At 41.0% G+C, this 24,097-nt stretch overlaps 1 protein-coding gene across 6 annotated transcripts in view; it reads left to right on the plus strand.

The window, feature by feature from the left end:
• The first annotated feature begins 224 nt into the window (after positions 1-224).
• Positions 225-24,097, plus strand: part of NUP93 (nucleoporin 93) — a 77,307-nt gene continuing 53,434 nt past the window's right edge. For 3 of the 6 annotated variants that reach the window (XR_009278392.1, XR_009278393.1, XM_058846381.1), the window contains exons 1-3: positions 378-705; positions 5,677-5,890; positions 6,444-6,561. Coding sequence is in view for 4 of the 6 variants with exons in the window: in XM_058846381.1 (XP_058702364.1) it covers positions 5,712-5,890; positions 6,444-6,561 (297 nt within the window). In the remaining 2 variants the exon portion in view is untranslated. Of the gene's footprint in view, positions 292-377; positions 706-5,676; positions 5,891-6,443; positions 6,562-24,097 lie in introns of those variants that run through there. The other 3 variants (XM_058846379.1, XM_058846380.1, XM_058846378.1) reach the window with 3 other exon arrangements.

Below are 24,097 nucleotides of genomic sequence, written 5' to 3' on the forward strand. Positions count from 1 at the left end.
CGCGCGCAGCACGGAGAGGCGGGATGCAGCCTCGAACCCGCGGTCTCCAGAGGCAGCCGCCCCCCCACATTCGGTCCGCGCCCCCCTCGGCGCGCCTCAGTAAAGTTGTTCTCGCGAGGGGGCGGGAACCGGCACGCGGCGGAGAACGGCGGCTGGGCCAATAGAAGCACGCGGCTGCGGGACGCGCGGCGGCTCGGCCAATGGGAGCACGGGGAAGGATGAGAGGGCAGCCAATGGGGGAGCGCGGCGCGGGCACGGCGGGCGCGGCGGGCGGCGCGGAGCGCAGGTGAGGTGAGGGTGCCGCGCGGGCGGGCCGGGGCTCAGCGTCCCTCCGCCTCTTTCTCTCGCTTCTTCCCCGTCTCCGGTGCTCGCTGCCTGCTCCTCCCCGCGTCCGGAGCCCCCGGCAGCTGCCCCCGCCCATGGCTTCCTCTCTGGCCCTGCAGGCCGCTGCGGCGGGAGGCTGGCTGGGAGCGCTCCGGGCCTCCTCGTGGGGCTCCCCGGAAGCTGCTGCTGTCAGTAACCCGCGCTAAAGCAGCGGGGCCGGCTGTGGATGCGCGGGGAGGGCTCTGTTCTTCCGCTTTGTGCTGGTCGGCAGTGCCAAGCCCGGCTGTAGAAGGGGAATTTAGTGTTTAACCAAAGTGCAATGTTGGTGCTTCAGGAAGCAGAAGTTGATTGTCTGGGAAGGTTTCAGGAGGACGGGTTTGTGTATGTGTGTGTTTTGGTGTCTGTTTCGAGTTCTGTGCATGGGGGTCGTTCTTCCCCGCTGTGGGTTTGCTGGTTGGTTCCTAGGAATTCATAGAATATTAAGGGATTGGAAAGGACTTCGAAGCTTATCTTTCCACCCCTCCTACCACAGGCAGGGACACCTTCTGCTAGACCAGGTTGCTCAAGGCATTATCCAACTTGGCCTTGAACACTGCCAGGGATGGGCAGTCACAACCTCCCAGGGCAATGTGTGCCAGTGTCTCACCACCTTCACTGTAAAGAATTTCTTCCTAAATCTAAATTTCCCCTCTTTCAATGATTATCTATTACTCCTTGTCCTATTACTACAGTTCCTGACTCTGAGAGTCCCTCTCTGGCTTTACTGTAGGGACCCCTTCAGATACTGGAAGAATATATGAACAGTAAGTAGAAGGGCTTGAATTAAAGTCCAGGTGCAAAGAACGGCTGCTTTTTTTCTCCTGCAGTTTGGTCATGTTCTAGGGACAATAGTTAATGGTATGGAGAGCTAAGGTGATAGAAAGGAACACCAGTTCCTGTGTGCTTTAGTGCTGTTTCACTTACGTAGTGAAAAAAGTTTTCCTACTGCTTGGAAAAACTTACAAATAGAAAAACCTTAAAATTGCTTGGAAGACTGTATGTGATTCTGTCATGTAAATCCATAAGGTTTCTGTGGTGCAGCTATGACAGGAAATTCAGTGAGGGGAGAGGATATGGGTTTTCATGTAAGGAAATTAAAATACTGAACCAAATGCTCTGTCTAATGAGGGTCAGTTTGCCGCCCTGTGCAAGTTATTGCCCTGCTGAGCTGGGTGCTTAAAATAAAGACTAAGTGTTTGGAAAAGAGGGGAAGTGGTAGGATGGCAAAACTGCCTGCTGAGTCAGTTATTCAGAACAGTGGGGACTTGAGACCATTATGAGAAATTTATGGCAGATAAAAGGAAGTGTTGACAAATGTGTGATAGTGTGTTTTGGTAGAAATCACTTCAAATGCCTACTCTTCAGGTGCACTTCAAATAATTAACAGTGAAGAGAAGTGTTCTGTGCCCTTTCTTGTCCTTTCTCACAGTGCAAGTAACCCAATGTTACTGCCTTTAAAACTTTGAAAAAAGCCATTTTTGTTCAACATACCTACTGTAAGGGCTCTCTGGGGTCATAAGAAGGTTCGACTTCTGCATATCTACCTACAGATGAGATGAAGAAGAAAAAATCAGGACTGAAAGCCTTTTTATAGGAGGCAGAGGAGCATTAATTGATCAGTGTTAGAAGAAACAATAGGTTTCTAAGGTTGTGGGATCTACTCAGGGTTTTCCTGTATCTGCCTTTTGTTGCATGGAGATCAGGTTATTATACCAGATGGGGTGCCAAATATAGCTTGAAGCTTTTCGGTATTTGTTTTTAAGGTGGCCTGTTGTGATTTTATCTGGGTTTAGTGTAGTTAGAGTATAGAAGCTTTCCCTCTGTTAGGTTTGATAAACATTGTGTTTTATGGTGTGAAAATGTGCAGCCGGTATTTGGGTTGTACAATTGTCCACCTGCTCTTTGATTATCATCTCTGTGTTTCTTAATCACTTCTCCTGTCTCTAACACAGGGCTTGCGTTGCTGACTTCTCTGAAATGTCTGGATGTCTGCTTATGCCAAGTGCCATGCGAGAGCTGGGTATTATTGCTGCTGCTCAGACAGAATTCCCCAGGCCTGCAAAGTGGACCTTTTACTTATTCATGTTTAGCTTAGTAGACAGAAGCTGTTCCACTCTCTGTAGCAAATCAGGCTTGGAGCCTGTTGAAAAAGCATTTTTATCTCAGATCTTGGCTGTAGGAAGTAGAGCATTGCTGGCTTGCCCTTACTCCTTGAGCTCTTGTGTTTTCTTTCCACAAGAAGCTGATCCTGACTCATCAGACTGGGTCTTTTGAGCACTTTGAGGTGGGAGCCTCTTAGAGAAGCCAACACCGATTTCATCCTTTTTCTTTCCCATTTTGAAGAATCATTCTGCAACTTGTGGAACTTGTGAATGTAGTGGGTGAGGCTTTCCTTCTCCTCTGTGGCTTCTTCCTTTCTTTTTCCCAGAGTGCTGGGAAAACCTAATTTTCTTAGTGTTTCTCAAAGTTAATTGGTTAGTTTACACAAACCTTGTTAATGTGTGAAGTACAGCAGACATTTGCACATGCATTGGAGTATGTCAGCTTTGTGTATTTCTGAATCTAGTACAGTAAAATGTTCATCGTGGTCATATTTGGAGTAGAATAGCTAGTTTTCTTCCTAAGATAGCATTGTAGTGTTTTGAGGAGTTTTAAGTGTTTTTTTAGGTAAGCAATCATCAATTATAATCAGTCTGAATAGACTTAAGAAACCTGTCATATTTTCTGTTTTCTTTGTGGCTTAAACTTAGTCAACTTGTACAATATACAGTGCTTATGTGTGGTTTTAAATGTTGAGGAAATCAAACTGGGGTTTAATGGAATCATAGTCTAATGCAGCAGCTTCTATTGATAAGTCATCAAAGTTGTTTTACAGAGGAGCTCTTTCAGTCCTGGCTTTTAGCCCAAGGTCAATCTGGTTTCACCGAAGTTAATTTAATTTCTGAAGTATTTTCTTTCTCTTAGGTGTTGGTTGTTGCTCCTTCCCCAGCCAGACATGAAAATCTGCCATTGCTGTGCTCGTTACTGTGGAAGCAGTTTCCATCTTGCACAGCAGCATGAAGAGTCAGACTGCAGTCCCTTGAATGCAATAAATTCTTTCAGGGTGGAGACAAATTTGTGCTGAATATACGAATATTCAGTCTAAATGTTTGAATTCTGTCACTTAGAAAAAGCTATTTAGTGTTGACTCTCTCAGTTTTGAGATGCTGCTTCCAGTACTTGGTTATAATCACAGGTACTTTAACTTGCTCCAAAATAACCAGTTTATTCTGTATTTGCTGAATTAGGTTCCGTTTCACAGAATTGTTGCAATTGTCCTACACAGGCAAACTTATGTGACAGACCTTATATGGTATTAACGTGGTGTCTGCAGGTAAAAAGTGCAGGTTTGGGAGCAGTTCTGTAGCACTCATTTTTCACGTTTTTGGTTTCAGCAGCCTGAGAGGTTGGTGCTTCTGACACTCCCAGGTTTTTATCTTGGTAATGAAAAGAGGAGGTGGACCAGATCGGATCAAATCAAGCTGATGTCTGTGTTCTCCCAGTCATTGCTCCTGGAGGATCTGATCAGTCTTTGAATGTTCAGGAGTGTGGCTGTTCTGGTCAGTGTCTGCCAGCAGGGGCTGTTCCTGGCAGGGGTGCATCTGAGTTATTGCAAGTAAAAACTGGGAAGATGTTCTGTACTGCATTGCAGGGCATGAAACTGCTTATTTCCACCCTCCTCTTCCCTGTTCCACTCTGTCTCGGTGGCACGCTAATCTGTTCAAACAGATCCGGTCTCTGCTATCTCACCTGATTTAACAAGTCACTGCAAATACAATTATTCCCTCCCCCAGCTTTCCAGAAGTGTGTGGGGAGTGCTTGTGAAATTCTCCATTCCTGGATGCTGCTGTTAGAGTTTGTCCTGGCACCCAGGCAGGAGGGATCGGTTTCTCTCTCAAACTGCATAAGTCTGAATGAATCATCATGCAGTGCTTTTAAATCATTTGTCCAGATAGAGGAAAACACTGCCACTGCTGCTGGGTAGTTGTACTTGGGAATGGTGGTGAGAACGTGAGGAATGTTCAAATTCTACTGTAAAATTGCTTTGGTATGGTTGAGGAGTACAAAGACATACTAGAATTGCAGGCTATTGTTGATATGTAAAAAATCCCTGTTTTTCTTCTTAGGGGGCATCCCTGAACCAGATAGTGTTCACTGATACTACTTTTGAGCAAATAAACAGTTGGAGTTAGTGCTTGAGATCTGGTTTCTCTTATTTCAAGCCAGGCCCTCTGGGTTTGGGTGCAAAGACTGAGAGAGGGACTGTACTGAAGATTTCCATCTCTGTAGCACCATTCAGCACTACAGATTTGTGTGATCTTCTGTGGCTTAACAGAGGTGCATGATGCTTATTGCATGTAGGTGGTTTAGCTGCAAACCATGATTTGGTGTGTGAGATTGAGGTTCTGGGTTTCATATTTTGTTAAAGTGGACACCGTTGCAGCTACATGTCTTTTTTCACAGTGATCCCAAGCACATATGCTTTTGTCCTTTCTGTAAAAATAACAGGCTCCATTCTGAATTTAGAACTGCATGATGCATTTAATGCCTCTTCTGTTACAGCCCTTGCCTTGTGCTTTAACTTCTTTAATTATTTAGTCACTGAGTCAATGCAAGGAATTCTCACATTGGTAAAACTTCCTGCAGGCATTGAATTTAGACACAGGTCTTCTAAACTGGAAGAACATGCACTTATTTATTTTGTCTGGGGGTTAATGATGTGTGAAGCAACACATTTTAGCAGATAGCTAGTTATGGCTGTCTGTGTGCATCTATAGCTTGACTGTTTTGCTATTAATTTAACTTCATGTTTATGTGTGTTTTCAGCCCTTATATATTCCTGTGCTTGCACATATATGTATCTTTCTTCATAATATATAAAAATATAGATTCATAGAATGGGAAGGGACCTATAAGGACCATGGAGTCCAGTGCTCCAAGCAATCTATTTATGTGTGTATGCAGGTAGTTTATTACTAAATTAATACCAAATTCTTCACAGGTACTTCTCTGCTTTCACACTCCTTTGTTTTAAGGCAAAGTATGAACTGTGATATGGCATCTGCATTGCCACTTCTGACAGGTCCACAGACTGTAGTCCTGCAAGGCAAAGCTCTCTGAGACCACTTGAAAGGATTTCCTTGATGTTTAATGCCTGGGGAGGATAGACAGTGTATCCTGTTCTAGAAGACCTGCTCTTGCTGGTCTGTCTGTGACCCCACAAGCATAGAAACTCTTTATAGCTGACCAAGGATTTTTCCTTTTTCCCTAAAGGTTTCTGTGTGTCTTGAGCGAAACCTGCAGCAGAGATGGACACGGAAGGCTTTGGAGAGCTGCTGCAGCAGGCAGAGCAGCTGGCAGCTGAGACAGAAGGGATCTCGGAGCTCCCGCATGTAGAACGCAACCTGCAGGAGATCCAGCAGGCCGGGGAGCGCCTGCGTTCCCGCACCCTGACCCGCACCTCCCAGGAGACTGCGGATGTGAAGGCGTAAGTACAGAGCACTGACACTGGAGACTCTGCACACCGGCTGGAAGCTGTTCACGGGTTTGGTTTCCAAGGTGGGGGGAGTCCTGCTGGGAGAACTAGAATGACTGCAAAGCTGATTTTCAGAATGACTGCAAGGCTCGTGTTTAATTTTTTTTATTCCAACCTTTCTCCTACTTCCAAAAAACAATAGGATATTTGAAGGATTTATCTGAGGAGCTGCTGGTTTTGATTTTGGACACTAAAGCAAAAAGGTGCAGTACCTTGTTCTGGCTGCTGCTGAAGATGTTTACCAACATGGTGTACATTTTTTTCTGTTTGGAAGGACTTGGCAGCTGTGCAGCACTGCAGTGGAACAGTAGAAAAAGTTGAGCAGGGCTGAGATGTTTACATAGACACACAGGGCTGTTCAGAGTTTGGTTCTGTGCAGTTTTTGTAACACATCTGGGAGCACTGTACATGGCTAGCTGCTGACCTAAATATTGGCAATGAGTCTGGGTTTAGAGTTCTGTCTGTTCAATACTAATTTCTTATCTGTACAATTTCTTCCTTATAGATCGGTTCTTCTTGGGTCTAGAGGGCTTGATATATCCCACATTTCTCAGAGACTTGAGAGTCTAAGTGCAGCCACTACATTTGAGCCTCTTGAACCTGTGAAGGACACTGACATCCAGGTAGGGATATTTCTGACATGTGAATTATACTGCCCTTGCCACTGCCTTTCCTGTGTTGTGGTTCAGAGCTGCTCTAAGGCTTCTGTGGAGATAGTCTTGTGCTCTGTTTAATTCACTGGCTAGAGGAAGTGCATGGGGGAGATGCTGCTTTCAATGGTGAAAGGTGTTTGAGAAGCAGCATTAAGTACTAAGATAACAGAAGTACTTTAAGTTCCAAATGCTTGCTGAAGTCAAGAGGGACTAGTTACATACTTAATTCCCTGTGTGGGACCAGTCTTTGTTGGCCTTGCAAGCCTAAATTGTGCACGGATACCTCTCCCATAGTTTTGATACCTTTTCTATGTCTGATTGGAAAAAAACACACGTGGAACCATTTTTAAGGCAATTTTGAGGTGTTGGAATAGGGGGCATTTAAGTAAACAATCTAAAGAGGTGAGTGTAGCTATTTTCTTTCATTGTGTCACAGATGTCATAACCTTGTCTTGGTGATAGACTGCATTTGCTGTGGTTCAAATGCTTTACCAGATGATTTTATCTTGTAAAGTTTCCTGTAAATTTTCTTTGGTTGCCTGAGAAATTATTGTGACCCATCTGGTTTTGCTTTCTGATCATTGCCTGCCCTTGTGGAATATCTTCATGGTGAAACCTGCAATATTCATTACGCAGTTAAGAGCGGGTAATGGAATTGGTATTGTGGGTTGCATTGAAGGTAGCAGTCTGAATAACTGGTTAATCGTTTTGAAGCTCATCTTTTCTCTCATTTCTGGCAGATGGCTCAGGAGGGTCAGAAGAGTTGTAAGCTCTTTCTTTTTTTGCAGAAGTAGTATGCTAAACTACTTAACTTCAGGAGGGGAAGGGAGCCATGTGAAATTACCCCATTTTATCTAATGTACGTTTCATTTTTGCATTTGGTGCCATCCATTTTGGGTGCCCTTTGTTGAATCTCATTCTAGTGTTAGGAGCCCTGTGGTCTCATGTTTTCAGGCAGACACATTTAACCCCAGTTTTCTAAGGCCTCTCTTTCACTAAAGATTAGTAGTCTCTGGAGACTTCATCTGTTGCCTGATCATAGGGAGAGAGCTCTAAACCTCTGGTATTGTTCACTTTCTGTCTTTTCTCATTTTATCCCTTTGTCCCAATTTCTGATGTTGTTGTCTTTCTAATTGGTGATGTTAAACTTGGTACATGTCTTTCTTGACCTCATTCTGTCTAGAATTTTTTCAACAACTCTTGCCTCTTTTTCCCTTTTTTTTTTTGAGGTTTACTACTGCTGTTAGTTCTTTGATTTCTACTGTTTTTCCTTTCTGTTGCAATAAGAATCTTATTGTAGATTCTCAAGCCCAGAAGCAGTAGAGCACTTGACACTTGGAGTTGAGATTTGTGGCACGTGGGAAAATGGATATGATTGCATAATAATCGTATTCTATATTATTGCTGGTTACCTAACCTGGTCACCAGGTTTTATATTATTGCTGGTCACCTAAAATGTGAAGATTTTCTTCTTCCTTAATTATACCAGATCTCAAGGCCTTATTTGAAATGGTGATTCTGTTGTATTCTGGTAGTGATCTTGGTATGTTTTCTTATCTCCAGTACCTTTTTTTCATCACCCTTGTCAATATTTGAACGTATCCTCCTGTTCAGGAAAAGCTCCAAATTTAACATAAAACCAGTGGTTAATTGCAAATCAATGTGTTTAAATGGCCAAATCAGCCAATGAGATTCAGCCCTTTCTTCAGGAAAACAGCTAAAAAGTACAAATGAGAATCAGGATTAAAATCAATCATTTAAATCAAAGTTCCCTGTTTGCTGTGTTGAATCATGATTAACACTAGTGATTTAATCACTGATCACTTCAACAGCTCATCTCTGAGGTCTAATACTTGTGTGCTTTGAATCTTACATGTTTTTTTGCAGGCTACATTCATAGTCAATTAGCTAAAAGTGATTTGCAAGAGGAAGCATGGCAAGGGGCTCTTCTTCATCTTGGAGGCTCATGAACCGAGTGTCAGTTTGAAATGTCCCTGCTTGTTTTTGTATTTAATGGGTGCAAGGATTTTATGTCTTGCAGAACATCATCCTCTGGTCTGGGGATATTTGCAGTCACCTCAAGCTGTCTGGCTGGTGTCAATTTTCAAGTCTGTTCCTGAAAGTTACTTGCTTAGAATATGGACAAGTCTCTGCACTCATCTGTAGGTTCTGGTATGCAGTCATCAACACTTTTAGAATAGTTTTTGTTAGTTATGTAAGAGGACCTTTGTGTTAGACACAAATTCTCTAATTACCTCTGTTAATCAAGAAGGTATAAAATTATTTGATGTTTTACATAAAGATGTGCTACAAAAGTTTCTTTCTATGTTACTTTTTCTTTTACCTCCTGACACTTGTTGGGATTTCTTTTCCTTGTTCCTAGTCTTCTTCAGATGTGTTGTGTTTGTTTTGGGACAGATGAAGCTATCCCTATGTGCTGTGTAGAATCCTTCCTCCATAAGCTGTTCCCGTTGTATCTGGAAGGCAGTATGCAGAGTGATGTAAGGGAGGGGTCTGCTTTATTTCTTTACAGAACTTTACTGTTCCTCTGCTGATACTCAGTATTTACACAGGTATACTGGTAAACTTTAATTCTGTGGATTCAGAAGGCCTGTTCTGCATCAAGCCCTCAGCCTGTGCCTTCTGGCATTATCATTACTCTTTTTAAGCAGCAAAAATTTCTTCACATATTCTTAATGAACTTGGTCCACATTTTATCATCAGTGCTGTAGGCTCAACTGTCCTTCCTCAGAACTGTCTTCTCCTGATGTTCAACACAGACTCACAACTATGTTTGCAGCAAGTTTATTTAGCCTAAAATCCCATCTGAAACTTAATTAAAATTTATAGATGCTTTAACACTACAATTATTCTTGTCTGTGTGGTTCCTCATATCTGTCCCATAATCTTCAGTTTGAACATGTATCAATTCATAAATACTTTACAACATCATTTTTTTTGGGTAAGCACCTGAGGCTGGAGGTCTGTGCCCTCTTATCTCTGAAGAGGTGGTGGGGCTGCATTGGTGCAGCCTCTGTGTGCCACAGGACAGGAGAAGGTATTGAATATGGGCACTTGTGCCAGAGGCACAGACCTAATGCATAGCCTTTGCTGACTGTTGCAGTTGTGTGAAGGCTACAAACATAATTGAAAGTTTATTGTATGAATTTTAGGGTTCTGCTGACTTTTAAATTTTATCAGAGCTCTTACAGCATGAAAATACTCTTTAGACTTCCTGCCATGTGTTCCCACGTCACTCCTTTGCATCTAGAGATTTCTTTGGCAGTTTGCTTGAGCTTTCCCTGCATTCTTACCTAAAGCATTTATTTATTGTCTCTATTCCTTCTTCCAGTGCAGTCTGTTCTAGCAGTCTGTGGGAGGCCAACACAGAATGATATGCTAGAATCTAATCTCTCAAATGATGGCAATCAGCACTGCAGAAGGAGAATACCAGGAAATACCTTATTTCTTATATAGAGAGTAAAATAGCAAGAAAAATCAGAGGGGAGTGTCCTAGGGCATGAAGTCCCAGGATGTTGGTGTGAGACATTCAGAAGGTGTTAAGAGAACCTAGGAAATCATCTTAATAGAAGTCTTAGCTTGGGTTAACAAGCAGGAGAGACTTTCTGTACAGAACCTCTTTAAATGGTAGTCTATAGTGCTGACTAAAATGTGCACCAAATTGCATCTCAGTTAATTATCTGAATTATTTATCAGTTGTAAAATGTAGATTGCTTGCACATAAAAGGGTTGTGAGTCCAGGAAATATCTCCCACTAGAGCAGTAGGCCGGGAAGATTATGTAAAAGATTCTAGGCTTGCCATTAAATCATAGGAATTTGTATTTTTCCTCTCTCATTTCAAAGTTTGTGTTATTGAATTGCATGCAGAACAACAAACACTTCTTGCAGTAAATCAATTTTACAGTAATTCTTATGTCAGGAGTTTATAAAAATCAAGATTTTTCTATTTTATCAAAATGTCCTATTTTGGCAAAATCTTTTCAAAACTGGATGTGTTAGTCCAGCACTTCTTGGTGTCATATTTAGCATGTATTTATGTGCTTGGGTCTTTTTGTCTGTTTCTTTTTGGCTTTTAAAACTCCATGGTAAGGATTGATCATGCAAATCTGTATCCTGAAGATGGGTTATGTGCATGTAAAGATAACATTGTCATTCTGTTCAGAAAGGTATTTCTTCACTCTTCCAAAGATGCAAATTGTGATGTCCTCTTCTAATGAGCACTGTCACTGCAGATCCTCTCTCAGGCTGCAGTAATGGCAGCCAGAGGAGGAATTATTCTGAGATTGTGGATAGGCTGTGCTATTGTAATGTGAGGTGGGATGTAGCCCCTGCACTTGGGCTGTTTGGTTTATGTGTGGAGGTCAGAGAGAGATTCAGTACTGCTCTGTCCAACTGATTTTTGGGGTACCAGGTAGGAGTTAGTTGCTAGATCAAGGCCTGATTTATTCTTTCTAATATCATTTGACTGGTTACAATATATGTTATGCTTTATTGTGGGCTTTGTATTTTGAACATGTTACTTAGCTTGATACTAGATTTGGTACCCTGTATGCTTGTTTTGAAAAATGTAAGCCCAGAGTTGTGGTGGTAGTTAAAATAAAAATGGTTTTGCTCTCATTTTTCTGGCTCAGTCCAGCTCTCTGCTGATTTGTGAAATGAATGCTAGAAGCAGACACAAGCTCTCCTTGCATGCATTGCTTATCTGCTTAGAAAGTTTGAGGTGAAGGCCTAGCTCCATTACACTGAAGGAAAATTTTGTTGAATTATCTCATTTGTAGAAGTTTCACCTTGGCCTTCTGACCTAGGCAGAACTGAAATGAAAGGTTGCATGGGGTTTGGTTTTGATTTCTGGGTGTGGATATTCAGAGTATTGACTGAGTAGCTCTCTGGAGGTCCAGATGCAGAAATAAGAGCTTTTATCTAAATGAGGGCAGAGGGTTAGACTGAAATCTCTCCAAGTGGTAAGAGAGACAGATTGAAATGAAGTATGTGGGATATTTTGAAGCTTTTCAAAGTACTGTAAACAGGTTTTGTATCAAAGGTAGCTTTAACTTCTGCTTTAGTGTTGATAGAATCTGGGTCCTGGGATGCTCTCCCCAGCCCTGTATGTTCTGTTTGCGTGTATGTATGTCTATGACTCATGATTTAAAAATTCTTACTCTGACATCAGGTACTGAAAGGGTGCATTATTCAACAATTGAGCTCTTATTGCTATTTTATGTTACCATTTGTGATATACTTTGTGGTATCTGCTAGAATAATACCAAAGCCTGTGGTAATCTACTAGAGTGTAACTAAAATCAGAGTTTATAAATGGAAATGCTGACACAACCTTAAAGGGCCAACCTCAAGTGCTGTTCACCATCCATTGTTTGCATTAGCTTAGCCTGAAAATGCATTTTTCCTTTTGCAGATTTTGTCCTTTCTCATTTGCCAAACATTGATTTCTCCCCCCGCCCCCAAGTCCTTCAGTTCTAATGGAGCTTGAAATTAAGGTGGCTTTATTTTTCTGTTGCTTCCTTGTTCACCCTAATCAATGATGCCAGCACAGCTGTGGGGACCTCTTAACCATTGCAGAGCCACAGTGGTAAATGCAAGAGAACAACCTTTCACCTTGGTTTTTTTAGGATTGGTCATTAGCTGTTGTTGGTCTCTTTGCATAGCTGCAGTGCAAATGAAAAATACTATTTGTGGTCATAGTTGGGAATTCTTCAAAAACTGTAGAAATGTTTGGCTCCAAAAATACCTCTTCAAAGGTTCTTAAAAGTAATTTTTCTGTCCTCCATTTACTCTAGTGCATGCTAGTATCAAACCCTGCTGTCTTCTTTGCCTAGGTTGTCTCACTGATTGCATTCAAGATTTGAGCCTTAATGTACACATTTAGGCATGTAAATCAAGAATATAAATATCCTGGTAATTAAATGTGGCTAGAGGCAGTTTGCACACAATTGAAGAAAGCAGTGATGGGAAATGAATGAGTGTTTTGACATGCATCAAATGGAGCCAAGGGATGTAGACCTTGGAAATATAAATTACAGAAACTTCCTCAGCTCATCTCTGCTGTGTTTGATGTCTCCTTCTTCTCAGTAACGTGTAACAATTTTACATAAACTGCAGCCTGCTTGTGCTCTCTCCTGGGTGCTGTGGCTTGCAGGGCCTTGGGCAGCTCGCAGCCCTGGCAAAGCAGCCAAGGGATCAGTGGCCTGTCTGCCACCTCCCTGACACTGACAGTCTCCCAGGGCCCCTCTGAATGAACAGGCTGGCCCAGAGCCTCCCATGGCCTGTCCTGATTAAAGGATGCCCTGGGAAGTATCAAGGTGTATGTAGATTGGGATGTGACTAGGATTTAAGAGTGGAGGCTTCTCTATTTTATAGCCAGCATGCGGATTTGGAGTCTGCTTTGGCTTTAAGTTAAAAGGAATAAAACCCAACAAAACCAACCAAAACACCCCCTTCTTTTTGGCATAAGGTAGGTGAGTGAATAATGCTATAGGAAAAGAAAAAAAGAAGGAAAAAGAACCCCAAAACATTGGAAATTTTTTTTTTGCTTGTCACTTTTCCCCTCATGTTCTAAGCAGCAATTTTTTTTAGTTTTCATTACTGCTTTAGTGGCATGGTTTAGTGCAGTTTTAAATTACCCTGGTCTTATTAACCTTAAAAACAAACACACACACATCCCCAAAAAACCCAGACCATGGTATCTTTAATATAGAATACTCAGGTGTTTCATTAGTTGGCCAGATTGCAGTCATTCATTAAATACTCTGATACTGACTTACTTTAAATTTTGTTTGTTTGCTTGGTTGCATACTAATTGGAGAGTAATTATGTGGTGGTCTTCCAGTTCATCGTGGTTCTGATCATGGATTCCCAACCCTAAGGGATTTGGAACAGGGAGAGAAGATACATGATCTGCCTTTCTCTTTCATCGTGGGTAAATAATAGGGTAGGAAAGATATTTAAGAACTTTATGCTAATGCAAGGTCTTGAGATGGAAAAATTGGGATCTCTGCTTCTAGTAGCTGTATTTATTGATCTTTTTAAATTCTGATATGTCCTGGCACATTTCACATTTCATGTCTGCTTAATCCAGATATGTTCGTTGCATCTCAAATTGGGACAACTGTAAACTTTTAATAATTTGTAACAAAAACTTCAAACATGTTAAAAACAGATTTTGAGTCATAATGCTTGACTTCGTTCCCCCTCTCCTGTTTTTCTTCTTTTGCCCTGTAGCTTTGCACTTGTTTGAGAATGGTTCCAATTTCTGATTGAATGTTAACTCATATTCCTGTGAAGTAGCAAATAGAGTATAAAAAGGCAATTTGGATATCAAATTGGACACCAAAATGCAGCCTCTCTTGTGCTGAGGTATAGACATCTCCACTTCTCTTGTACAGGATCCTTTCGTAGCTGGAACTCAGGCGCAAACCTGCTTGTGAGTATCTGAGCCAGAATTTCCCCAATACCCAGCTTGTAGCAGTGTTACTATTACAGGAAGTACTGTGGGATCATTAATGACTTTCAGGATCTGTGTTGCATCTGACCAGGAGGATGTCATTTCTGGCAGTGTGGTACCTCTTAGTGTCACGCTGTCCCATTAATTTAGTGCTTACTGAGGTCTTGTATTGACTACTGACCTAGACAGTGTGTGCTCAGCATGTGCAAATGAACTGTTGGACCTGGTGTTTTCATGGTGCAGGAAAAATTTAATAGAATGGTTTCATCTCTGTGTTTATACAGATTGGTGAGAAGAAACAATGCTGAGATGCAACCTGGCAATTTGTCCCCTCACATATCATGTGATAGAGCACTTACTTGGATTAAATAAATGGTTTTATTTATTTATTTGAGGCTCAAATGTAGCTTTTGCAAAGCATAACTCCTGATTTGTTTTGTAACATTTTTCAAACCATTACAAATAAAGCATAGACCTTATAGGAGAGGATTTGAAGTTTTCCAGTACCTTTATTATAGCTCTGAAATGAAAGATTTGCAGGGTTGTGCTGGAATTTCACAGTGGAACTGATTATACAGAGAAGTGAACACAGTTCATCTGTGTTGCATTTAAGGGGAAAAAAAAGTTGTCAAAAATTAACAAGAAGGTAAATGAGATTTCTAATATATGAACACCATTTTGTGTAGCAGTAAAAAACTATAATTTGGAGGGCAGGTAAATTTTTTTTTTTTTACCTATTTATTTTTAAAGCAATCCAGTTTTCTCAGTGGACCTTGGTATGACCTTCCAGTGCCACTGTGGAAATTGGAAATGGAAGCTGTTGGCTTTGGGAAGCCCTGCTCACAACCATACGGAGGAGTTGTTGAGGGGACTTCTCACCAATGACAGAAGCTTTCAGTCCCAGTGTTGTAGTGGCTTAATGCAGTTAAGCCATAGGTGTGGGATCAAAAAGTTAACATGATTTAACTATTTAAATCAGTATGGCTTTTTAGCTCTTCTGAAAAAGAGGAGAAAGAAACTAAAGAAAGTTTCCCAAGTGCAGTAGTAAAAAAAGAATTCTGATCTTCAGCAAACTTGGCTGAAATGAGACAAGGGGGGCTTGGATCTGACCTTTAAGAGACGTAAAATTGTTAAGCTTTCTCCTGAGGTATTGTTTTTATGCAGTTTTTTACTAGTCTTTATTATGTGAGTGTTGTCTTGACCATTTTTCTCAACTAATCCCTCATGGTGCTGTGAGCAAATCACTCTTCCACAGGGGAAGTCTGTAATGTGAGTAGGCTAGACTCTCTCGCTGAACTCCTGTGGTCACAAACAGCATAAAACCCTGGACACTCTGTTTTCAGTGAGGCAGTTCATCAAATTTATTAGGAAAAGCAGCAGCTGCTGCAGCTCTCAATTCCCTCCCCTCCTCTCAAGCTCCCCTCATTTACTCAAGCCTCTTGAAAGTGTTACTCGGCTGATGAATTCCACTGGGGTTTATTACTAAACCATTTGCGTAATTTAGCAGTCTGGGAAAGGCCACAGGTATATTGTTGTGCATGCCCTCCTCTCCCCTGTCATAATTAGTCAGGTTGACTCCACATCCAAAACCTTAATCCTAGGCATTATCAAGCTTTGGTTTAAAACAGTCACTAACTAAGAAGTGTGTCAACTGTTTATCAGTGGCTGGGCATCAAACTGTGGATGTACTTAAGCTTCCCCATACAAAACAGCAGCCTGAAAATTTGGCAGTTTGCAGAAGAAATGTTTGTAGGGATGTTTTTTAAAGACTTTTCTTCTTGAAGTCAAAATGAAATTCTTATTCTTGCCAAGATATGTTCCTGAATGAAAGTTGCAGCCTTTTGAGGTACAACTAAGGATACATGCATTTGTTTTGCTCATTTAGATTTTTGGCACAACTTCTGTTCTCACTGTCTCCTGTTTTCTGTCCTTTCTTTCTCATCTTTCTTCCACTCTCTTTTTTTCTTACTTCAGTTAGAGTTCTCTTACTCCAGTTGTTCATTCTCTTTGCTTTTCTGCTCTGAATTTATGTATTACCTCCCCCCAACACTTTACTCAAGTTTCTGCTTAGACACTATTTTGGGTGCAAAAGAGTTATTTGTTTACTTTGAGCTAAAATATTAAACTGCTCAAACAAAAAGCAATTACTGCACGATGTCTCGTTGGTTTTCCATGCATGTGGAAATGACTGAAAGAAGCTTAGGGAGATGAGTTGGAAATTTTCTATACCGTTCCATTATTTGAATCTCAGTAAGTATGCAAGATGGCATGGTACTCCACAGAAGTACCAAAATGCTTACGCAGCATTATGAGCCACAGCTAACAGATCATCTTTTAAATTAACTGGAACAGCATGCTTAATTGTTGCTTGGTAAAAGTGGCTTGAGAAGGTTGGAGAGATCTAGTTTTAAAGTAACTTTATAGAGGAATGAAATATCTTGTTGTCAGGTGGTGTGACTGCAGTGGAAGTCTCTGTGGACTATACTTTTCGAGTATCAATTTCTGCTTTATGTGTTATCTTCAGTGTCTGCTGTGGGATGGAGGGGGGAAAGGGGAGAGAGGTTTTGTCACATGGTTTTTTTGAGGGAGCAAAGAGAAGGTTTGCCGGTGTCACACAAGTGCTGGCCAAAGGCTGATGAATGGGGAAAGGCAGTGGTAAACACCTCAGTGCTTCGTTTCAGTTTGAGCAGCTTTATTAAACCTTTTTGAATCCTTCAGTTGGCTGTCCTAGGCTTTCTTCAGGGATATGGGATTAGCCGATAGTAAAGTTGTCATAGTTGATTTCCTAGATTGCGTTTGGGACACATCTGTTTGGTCGCCTTTACATGTTTATGGTCAGCACTGGATAACTCGGAAGGGAAACACTGACAGGGATGTTCATAGGGATATCTACCTGCTCTATTAGGCTTCATCTTGTTCCTCGGTGGTTAGAGACTGGTTATCCTGAAGCATGAGAAATAATATTTCTTTCCACAATTTCAGTGTTAAACTCAGCTCTAGGTACTGTCAATATCAATATACATACTGAGTCAGTTCTTAATCCCATTATGGTTTTGGCCTTGCCATCTTCCTGTGGCAGTAAATTCCACAATCCAATTACAGATTATGTTAAAATTTATTTCCTTTTATTGGTTTTGAGCTTGGCATCATTTATACAGACATTGTTTCCTTTTTGTTCAGACCTATATGAATGAGATTCCAATATCTGCCCTTCCTAGAACACTTATTTCACTTAAAGTACCAGCTCTTACTTGGTTCCTTTTTTAAATATTATTCATCCCAAAAGTGTTCCCAGACCATGTCACATGCTTTTGACAATTCCCTGTGTCCTGCAGTTTCTCTTTTGAGGGTGTCTGTCCAACTTACAAAGTGTTGTTGATAACACCAGTTTATTCGGCTTTTCTGATAATGATGTTTGGTGTAGCCAGACTCGGTGTGAAAGGAAGAAGTAGTAATCTGTGAAGGATTTGATTTTAATCTTGGATAAATGGGAGTGCATAGGTCGGAATACTGTACAGTATCCTAACAAATCCTTATCTCTAAACACAAGTCAGTTGGATTCTTTGGGCCAGATTCTAATGTATGAGAAAATAAATTTCTGAAGAGTGTGGGGGAGGAAATGCAGAAGGAAAAAAACAAACCACATTTCAACTAGATGATAAAACCTGTGTGTTATCTCCAGATCCTCTAAGCAGTAATTGATTTTGCCTGCTATGGTTACCATACAGTAACTCTGAAACATTCATTATTTCTTTTCTGCCCCGAGGCTTGTAGCAGAAAATGGCATATTTAAATCCTTTTACTCTGTCTGTAAAGTGGATACAAAAACCTGAAGGTTTTAATGAATGTGAAATAAGTGCTAATGCAGTAGTCAAAAGACTCACCATTGTTTTGACTAAATGAGTCTGTGACCATCTTTAGGTTCTAGTAAAAGCTAAATGCTGGAAGCTGGATGCAGAGATCCATCTCACTGTGGAATTACACATTTGAACCTTGTACTCTGGTTTGTTTTCATTTGTTTTTCATAGATCTAACCCTGCTGTATTTCTTTCAGTCCCCCTCTATCTTGATTTAATTTTTCCAAGGTTAAAAATGGCTTATCCAGAAAATTCGCAGGTCATTGCTAATGGTAAGTATGTTGATTACTCAACAGATACAGTGAATCAATATTACTTCTCTTATTTTTGTTTTGCTGTTTGACTTGAGGTTAATATTTTGGCTTCGTATTTCCTGGTAAGATGAAGCGTATGACATTGCTGTGCATAATTAGCTAAAGTTATGCTAAATGTTTTGTTGTTTGTCTGTGGTGTTGTACTCTTAAATGCCTTATTCTCAACCTTTTCTAATGTCCTCTTGTTTTCCTTGTCTGAGGAAAACTTTGGTTTTGTTTTTTGTTTCTTTTTTAATGAATTATGAAAACAAGCACTTGAGGTGGACACCAGCTTGCTGCTGGAGCAGGGGGAAGCTGAGCTGGAAGTGATTCCAATCAACTAGTAGTGTGAAATCTTTGGCTGAGAGTTGATGTTAACTTGTCACTCTGTTACATCCCTGTTAGTCACTATAGCAGAACTGTTAGATTTCCTTTTTCCTTATTTCCTTTTGCCTTGTTTTGGCATTTTCTCTCAGAGAAATCTCTCCAGGATGTAAGGAGTGTTATACTTTGTCTCTTCAAAGCTATCAGAAGGCAGCTGGGAATCTCCAGGCCTTCCTACCCCATGGTGTACGCTGGGTCCACCAGTCAGCGGGGCAGTCTTCTGTGTGAGAAGAGTCTGGGGCTTGGTTTTGAAGGCTGGATAGTTCTTGCTGATATTTAGGGATGTTGGATTTGGGGAGGAAGCATTACATATGAGTCCATCTATCCCCAGGAATGCCAGAAATGGGATGCGTTTTGCAGAGCATCACCAGGAAAAGAGAAGCAAGTCTTGCTCATCATTCAGAAGTTATTCCTATAACGAATACCCAAAGTTAAACTTTGAGAAATAACATTCTTCTACAGCAGAATAGCAGTACAGATCTCATTCCTGCAGGGGGTTGAATCTGCAGTGTGTCTTATAGGGCAGAATTTAGTTGTTTCTGTCACCTAGTTATTTTTTCTCTTGATTGTAAGTTTGCTCTGTTTGTCTTAGAAAATTTCTTCCTTAAACTCTTCGGCCTGTATTGCCTCTGAAGAAGCTGCTGTAACATTTTCTCTCTCTGAGATTAAATTCTAATTTCCAGCCAATATATTATGTATTAGCAGTGCATCCTGGCAACAAATGTTGCTTGAAACTACATATTCAGAGAGGAAGGTGGGAAGCTCAATTCAAAGACTCATGTTGCGGAGACAGCTCAGCAGAACATGTTGCATGTGGGAAGTGCCCCTGTGGATCCAGAGAAGGTTCATCTTGCCATCTTGAAGGAGTTTCTAAATAGTTTGATTTTATGCAGATCTCTGAGGTGGATCCTTTTGCTTTCAGCACCCCCTGGTTGGTGTCATCTACAGGAAAGAACGTGCCTTAGTACTGGGCATTTGCAAACCAGTGTTTGTCTTGTGGCAAGCATGCTTATGGTCATCCAGAAAAAAACATGGAAACTTTGAAACTGAAGGTCAGATGCTGAAAGAGGAGAAGGATGGCCACTGCTTAGAATTCAAATGGCTTTTGCTGGAGCTCTTTTATATGCTGATTAATTTACTTAGAACAGTTTGTATGGGCAAAGACTTGCTGTTGCATTGCACCTGATGCAGGAGTTAAAATCTGATTGTCCATGCCATTGCAAGCTATGCCTTCCCATTAGTAAGGATCTTTCTAGTGTCAAAGGCAATGGCTTGCTGATCTCATCCTTTTCCTAACTGAAGTTCCAGAGTGAACTGAAGTTCCAGAGTAAATTGAAAACTATCATAACCAATATCCTGTACGTCTCTGCTTTATGGAAAATGCATGCAGTAGTCAGTGAAATAGAGTCTCTACCACATGTGACTAAAGAAAAGGTATTTTTGTGTCTCTCACAATTTATTTTTCAGAGGGTGTTGCAATTTGTTTTTGTAAGCTAGATGTGTAGCCAGTGCACTTCATTGAGACACTAAGGATTTCTAAGGAAGTATGTGAATTTGTGCAGGGAGAGTAGGTAGGCAGGACCTCAGAGTTTAAACAACTCCTGAACTTTTTGATTTATTTTACTCAAGTTTTTTACATCTTGAAACAACCTTTTGCTACAGTTATAGCACTGGATAATTTGCCTTGCTGTTTAGTATTGAGTTATTATCTTTTTAAAAAATGAACTTACAGCTTCCAGAGCAAATCAGGTGTGACGCCATATCAGCACCACTGGTGGCAGCCTCTTCCTCAGACAGACACTTCATGTAGTCACACAGTGATGCTGCTTAGTGTAAGGCTGCTGGACCTGAAAAGTGCCAGACCTGAAAGGTTGAAGTACTGACCTTTCTCATACCATTTGTGAAACCAGTGCAGTGAGTTATTGACTGTAACTTTCATTGATAGGCACAGGTTCACAGACTAAATCTTGCTTACTCAGACTGACAGTCTCACAGCTAATTCGCCATTGTGAGTGTAAATAATTTAAGTATAGCACTATCTTTGGAAGTGTTTGTATGAATTCAGAATGTTTTGATATACTGTGGTACATTCCATCAGAGTAATCTTTCCTGTGGGGTCATCAGAACTTCCATTTGCATTAATACCAAAGATTTAGTTAATTGTTACTTCTGATAGCCCAGTGCAACTGAAAGAGCTGGTTTTTGTCCTTTGGGTTTTGCGTATGGTTTGGGTCTGGATTTTTAATTTTTGCTGTTTTGTTTGTTTGTTTTTGCTATTAATCCCTGAACAACTTGCCTGGGCGCTACTAGAGGCATCCGCTGAACAAGCTGTTGCTACCAGCAGTAGAAGCAAAACTCTGCAGGTGCCAGATGCAATATCAAATTTCTGTGATTGGTAGTTAATGTGTTTATTACAGAAAAAAACTTAGTGATTTTTAGGATGTGTTATTAAAATATCTTTTAAAATACTTTTAAACTTTATTTTCAAGAGAAACTTCAGCTGTTTTGGTGCTTAGGTACATTGACAGACCTAGGGCATAGAAGCATGGGAAAATGAAGGCTGAGATAGAAGCAGGTTTATGCAAATCAGTATTGAGTGTAACTGTGGAGATGTCAGGATGGGAATCTCCAGCAGAGCTGCAGTTCAGTGGATTGAATTGCTAGAGTGTGCAGCCAGGTGAGTTATTGGCAGTGCTGGGCTTCTACCTCCAGTTACAGCAACTTCCAGCTTATTGGATGTCACCTACTTTAAAAGTAGGGGCTGACTAAAACAATTAGGAGGTTCAATTGCATATGTTTTCCCCTGGCCTTGCCTTTGACTCCTTGAGATCTATATTGAGATCTAAGCAGATGTATGTCCTCCATAGTTTGTAAGTGTCTAATGACAAATTGCATTTTACATTGTTTTATAGCACACTTTGTGAAAATAAATGAAATGGAGCCCAAGCAATTAGCTGTTGAAGACAGAGGTTATAAATGAGATGTAAAAATGGAGACTGTGCGGGAGTTTCAGGTTTTGATTTTTCATTTGGGTTTTTCAGGGAAACTGAGGGTGGATTTAGAACAAGAGCTCATAAAGAGCCAAGGATATAGGATTTCAGCACTTGAGATTTATCTATTTGTACTTGCTGACTGAAAGCAGCGCATTCAAATCAAGCCAGCAAACCACTGTCAGATGTGTTGTGGATGAACAGGGAATGGGATTTTATCAGAGGTTACACAGGAGAAAAGAAAGAAGGGAATGTCTGTTACAGACTTTGAAAGCAAGTGGCTGAAATACGTTCCAAGAGTATTTTGGAGCAAGAGTGCCAGTTTAAATATTTATGCAGTGTTTTATTGTACTGATTCAAATATTGAATAGCACCTGACCCTTGAATTTTTGGATCCTTGCCTGACTGGCAGCCCGTGATGCATGTATTTACTTAGAAAATGGCCTTCTGTGGCAGCTGCTTTTCATTGCAGGAAATTGGGAAAGCTGGATTTTGATCCAATTTTTGTCATGGTTTTTATGCTTGACTTTGAGTTCAAGAAATGCCTACCTATGCATCGGTTTCTTCAGCTGAGAATTGAAAGTTACATGTACCACTGGCTCACAAGATTGTGAGATTCTGTAGTGGAAGCTTATGTGGATGTTTTCCTTTCTGATATTTTCTCAGACCTCTTTATTGTTCACAGTCCTGATCAATACTGGGCAACATTTAACTGGCCTCCAATTTCTCTCGCTCGGATACCACCAGACCTTGTAAAAAATAAGGTTGTTTCTTTCCATCCGTAGTTTTCTAGTTTGGCAGTGCTAAACAGCACAGTTCTTGGCTGCCCCTGTGGTACAGACAGTCAGCAGAGCATCTTTTCACACGTGAAACAAGAAATTAAAGCTGTGCTACAAACACCTGTTCACTGGCAGCTCTGCTGAAACCACCCTTCTGACATTAAGACAGCTGCAGTGGCTGTCACCAGTCTGGTCTGGAGATCTTTAATTTCTCTGAACTGAAATTGTCCAAAGACTGCTATTAGTTGCTGCTCTGAGCTGGAGTTGTGGCCACGCAAAAACCCTTTAAGCTGGCAGCTCAGAGTTGTAGGCAAAACTTTGGTCAATGCAGCTACTGCCTGGTACCCAATGGAAACATTTTATGCAGCAGTATTTAGTAGTGTGGTCACTTGAGATGGATTATTTAGGATGTGCCTGATGAGAGAGTGAGCTGATGTAGCAAAACCTAAAAGTCAGAGGTCTGGGCTAGGCTGTTGCTACGTGCACAGCCTGTTCCTGAACTTGGATTGTGCGCTGGCAAACTGCTCCATGGTCTGTGAGAACTTGGGTTTTCCTGCCCCTTGCCTGCCAGGCTTGCAGTGTTGGCTGCTTTTGCAGAGCTCAACCTCAAGATGCAGATGTCCTGACTTCAAAATACTAGCAAAAAGTATTTCCCAATTCCCAGCCATACTCTGTGCTTGTTTATAGCTGAAACCCCAGGGACACAAAATGGTTTTAGCAAATAAATGTAAGGGATCTGTGGAGGGATTTCTGAAACAATCATTCTGTTTCCCTCTGTGTATTTGCAGACTCAGAGAAGAAAATGGAGAATTCAGTTGGCTTGTTTACCCAAACTATTAGGCTGGCTTAGCCATTCCATGATGAAGTTCCATTTCAATACTGAGCTTACTAGGCTGTGGAGATAAAAATGATCATTTTGACTGTTTTTGTCCTCCTGGTCTTACATTCAGGTTTTACAGGATTGGATCAATGTCTGCCACCATTTCTTCCTGTAAAGCACACCCTGAATCTTTCTGCAGACATACACAGCTGCTCCAAGCACCTAAAAATTGTGGGTTTTTTTCCACTGTTGAGAAATACAGTGGTGGCTCAGCATTATGGCCATGGCTCTGACTGGGAAACCAGAGTTAACTACATTTAAAGCATTTGTTCTATTGCAGAGCAATATGGCCTGATGGTCACGCTTTCCAGAGGGTGTCCAAAACTTGTGCTCTGCAGAGGTTGCCTTTGGCTTCATTTGATCAAACTGACAGGATAGAAATGTCAAGGGATTGTGCAGAACTGATGTTGTGCAGGCAATTAAAATCTATGAATTGGATTAAAACACAAATGTTAGTATGCTTTGATGGGATTCTTTTTGTTTTCTTTTGATTGAGATGCTTTTTGGAGATAAAGCTGGAAGCAGCTCCTAATTTGCAGTTGCTTGGGGCTTTGTTGTTTGAGGTTTCTTTATTTTGCTGCTCTTACCTATTGACCTGCTTGATTAATTTTGTGTCTGAACTTCTGTCTTTTTATTCCTGACTCTTCTGCCCTGTCAGAACACAATTGAAAAACAAAAATCTGTACAGTTCGGAGGACCAATTAGGTCTAGACTTGAAGATAAATGCTTAATGACTGTGAAATAGTATGTGCTTCATTTCTTGCTTCAAGACTCTTTTATTTTTTTATTAGGAGCTGAGCTTGACAAAGAAGGATGGCAAAGAGGCCAGTGGCAGTTATAAA

This window comes from Poecile atricapillus, chromosome 10, assembly GCF_030490865.1.
Source record: "Poecile atricapillus isolate bPoeAtr1 chromosome 10, bPoeAtr1.hap1, whole genome shotgun sequence".
NCBI lineage: Eukaryota > Metazoa > Chordata > Aves > Passeriformes > Paridae > Poecile > Poecile atricapillus.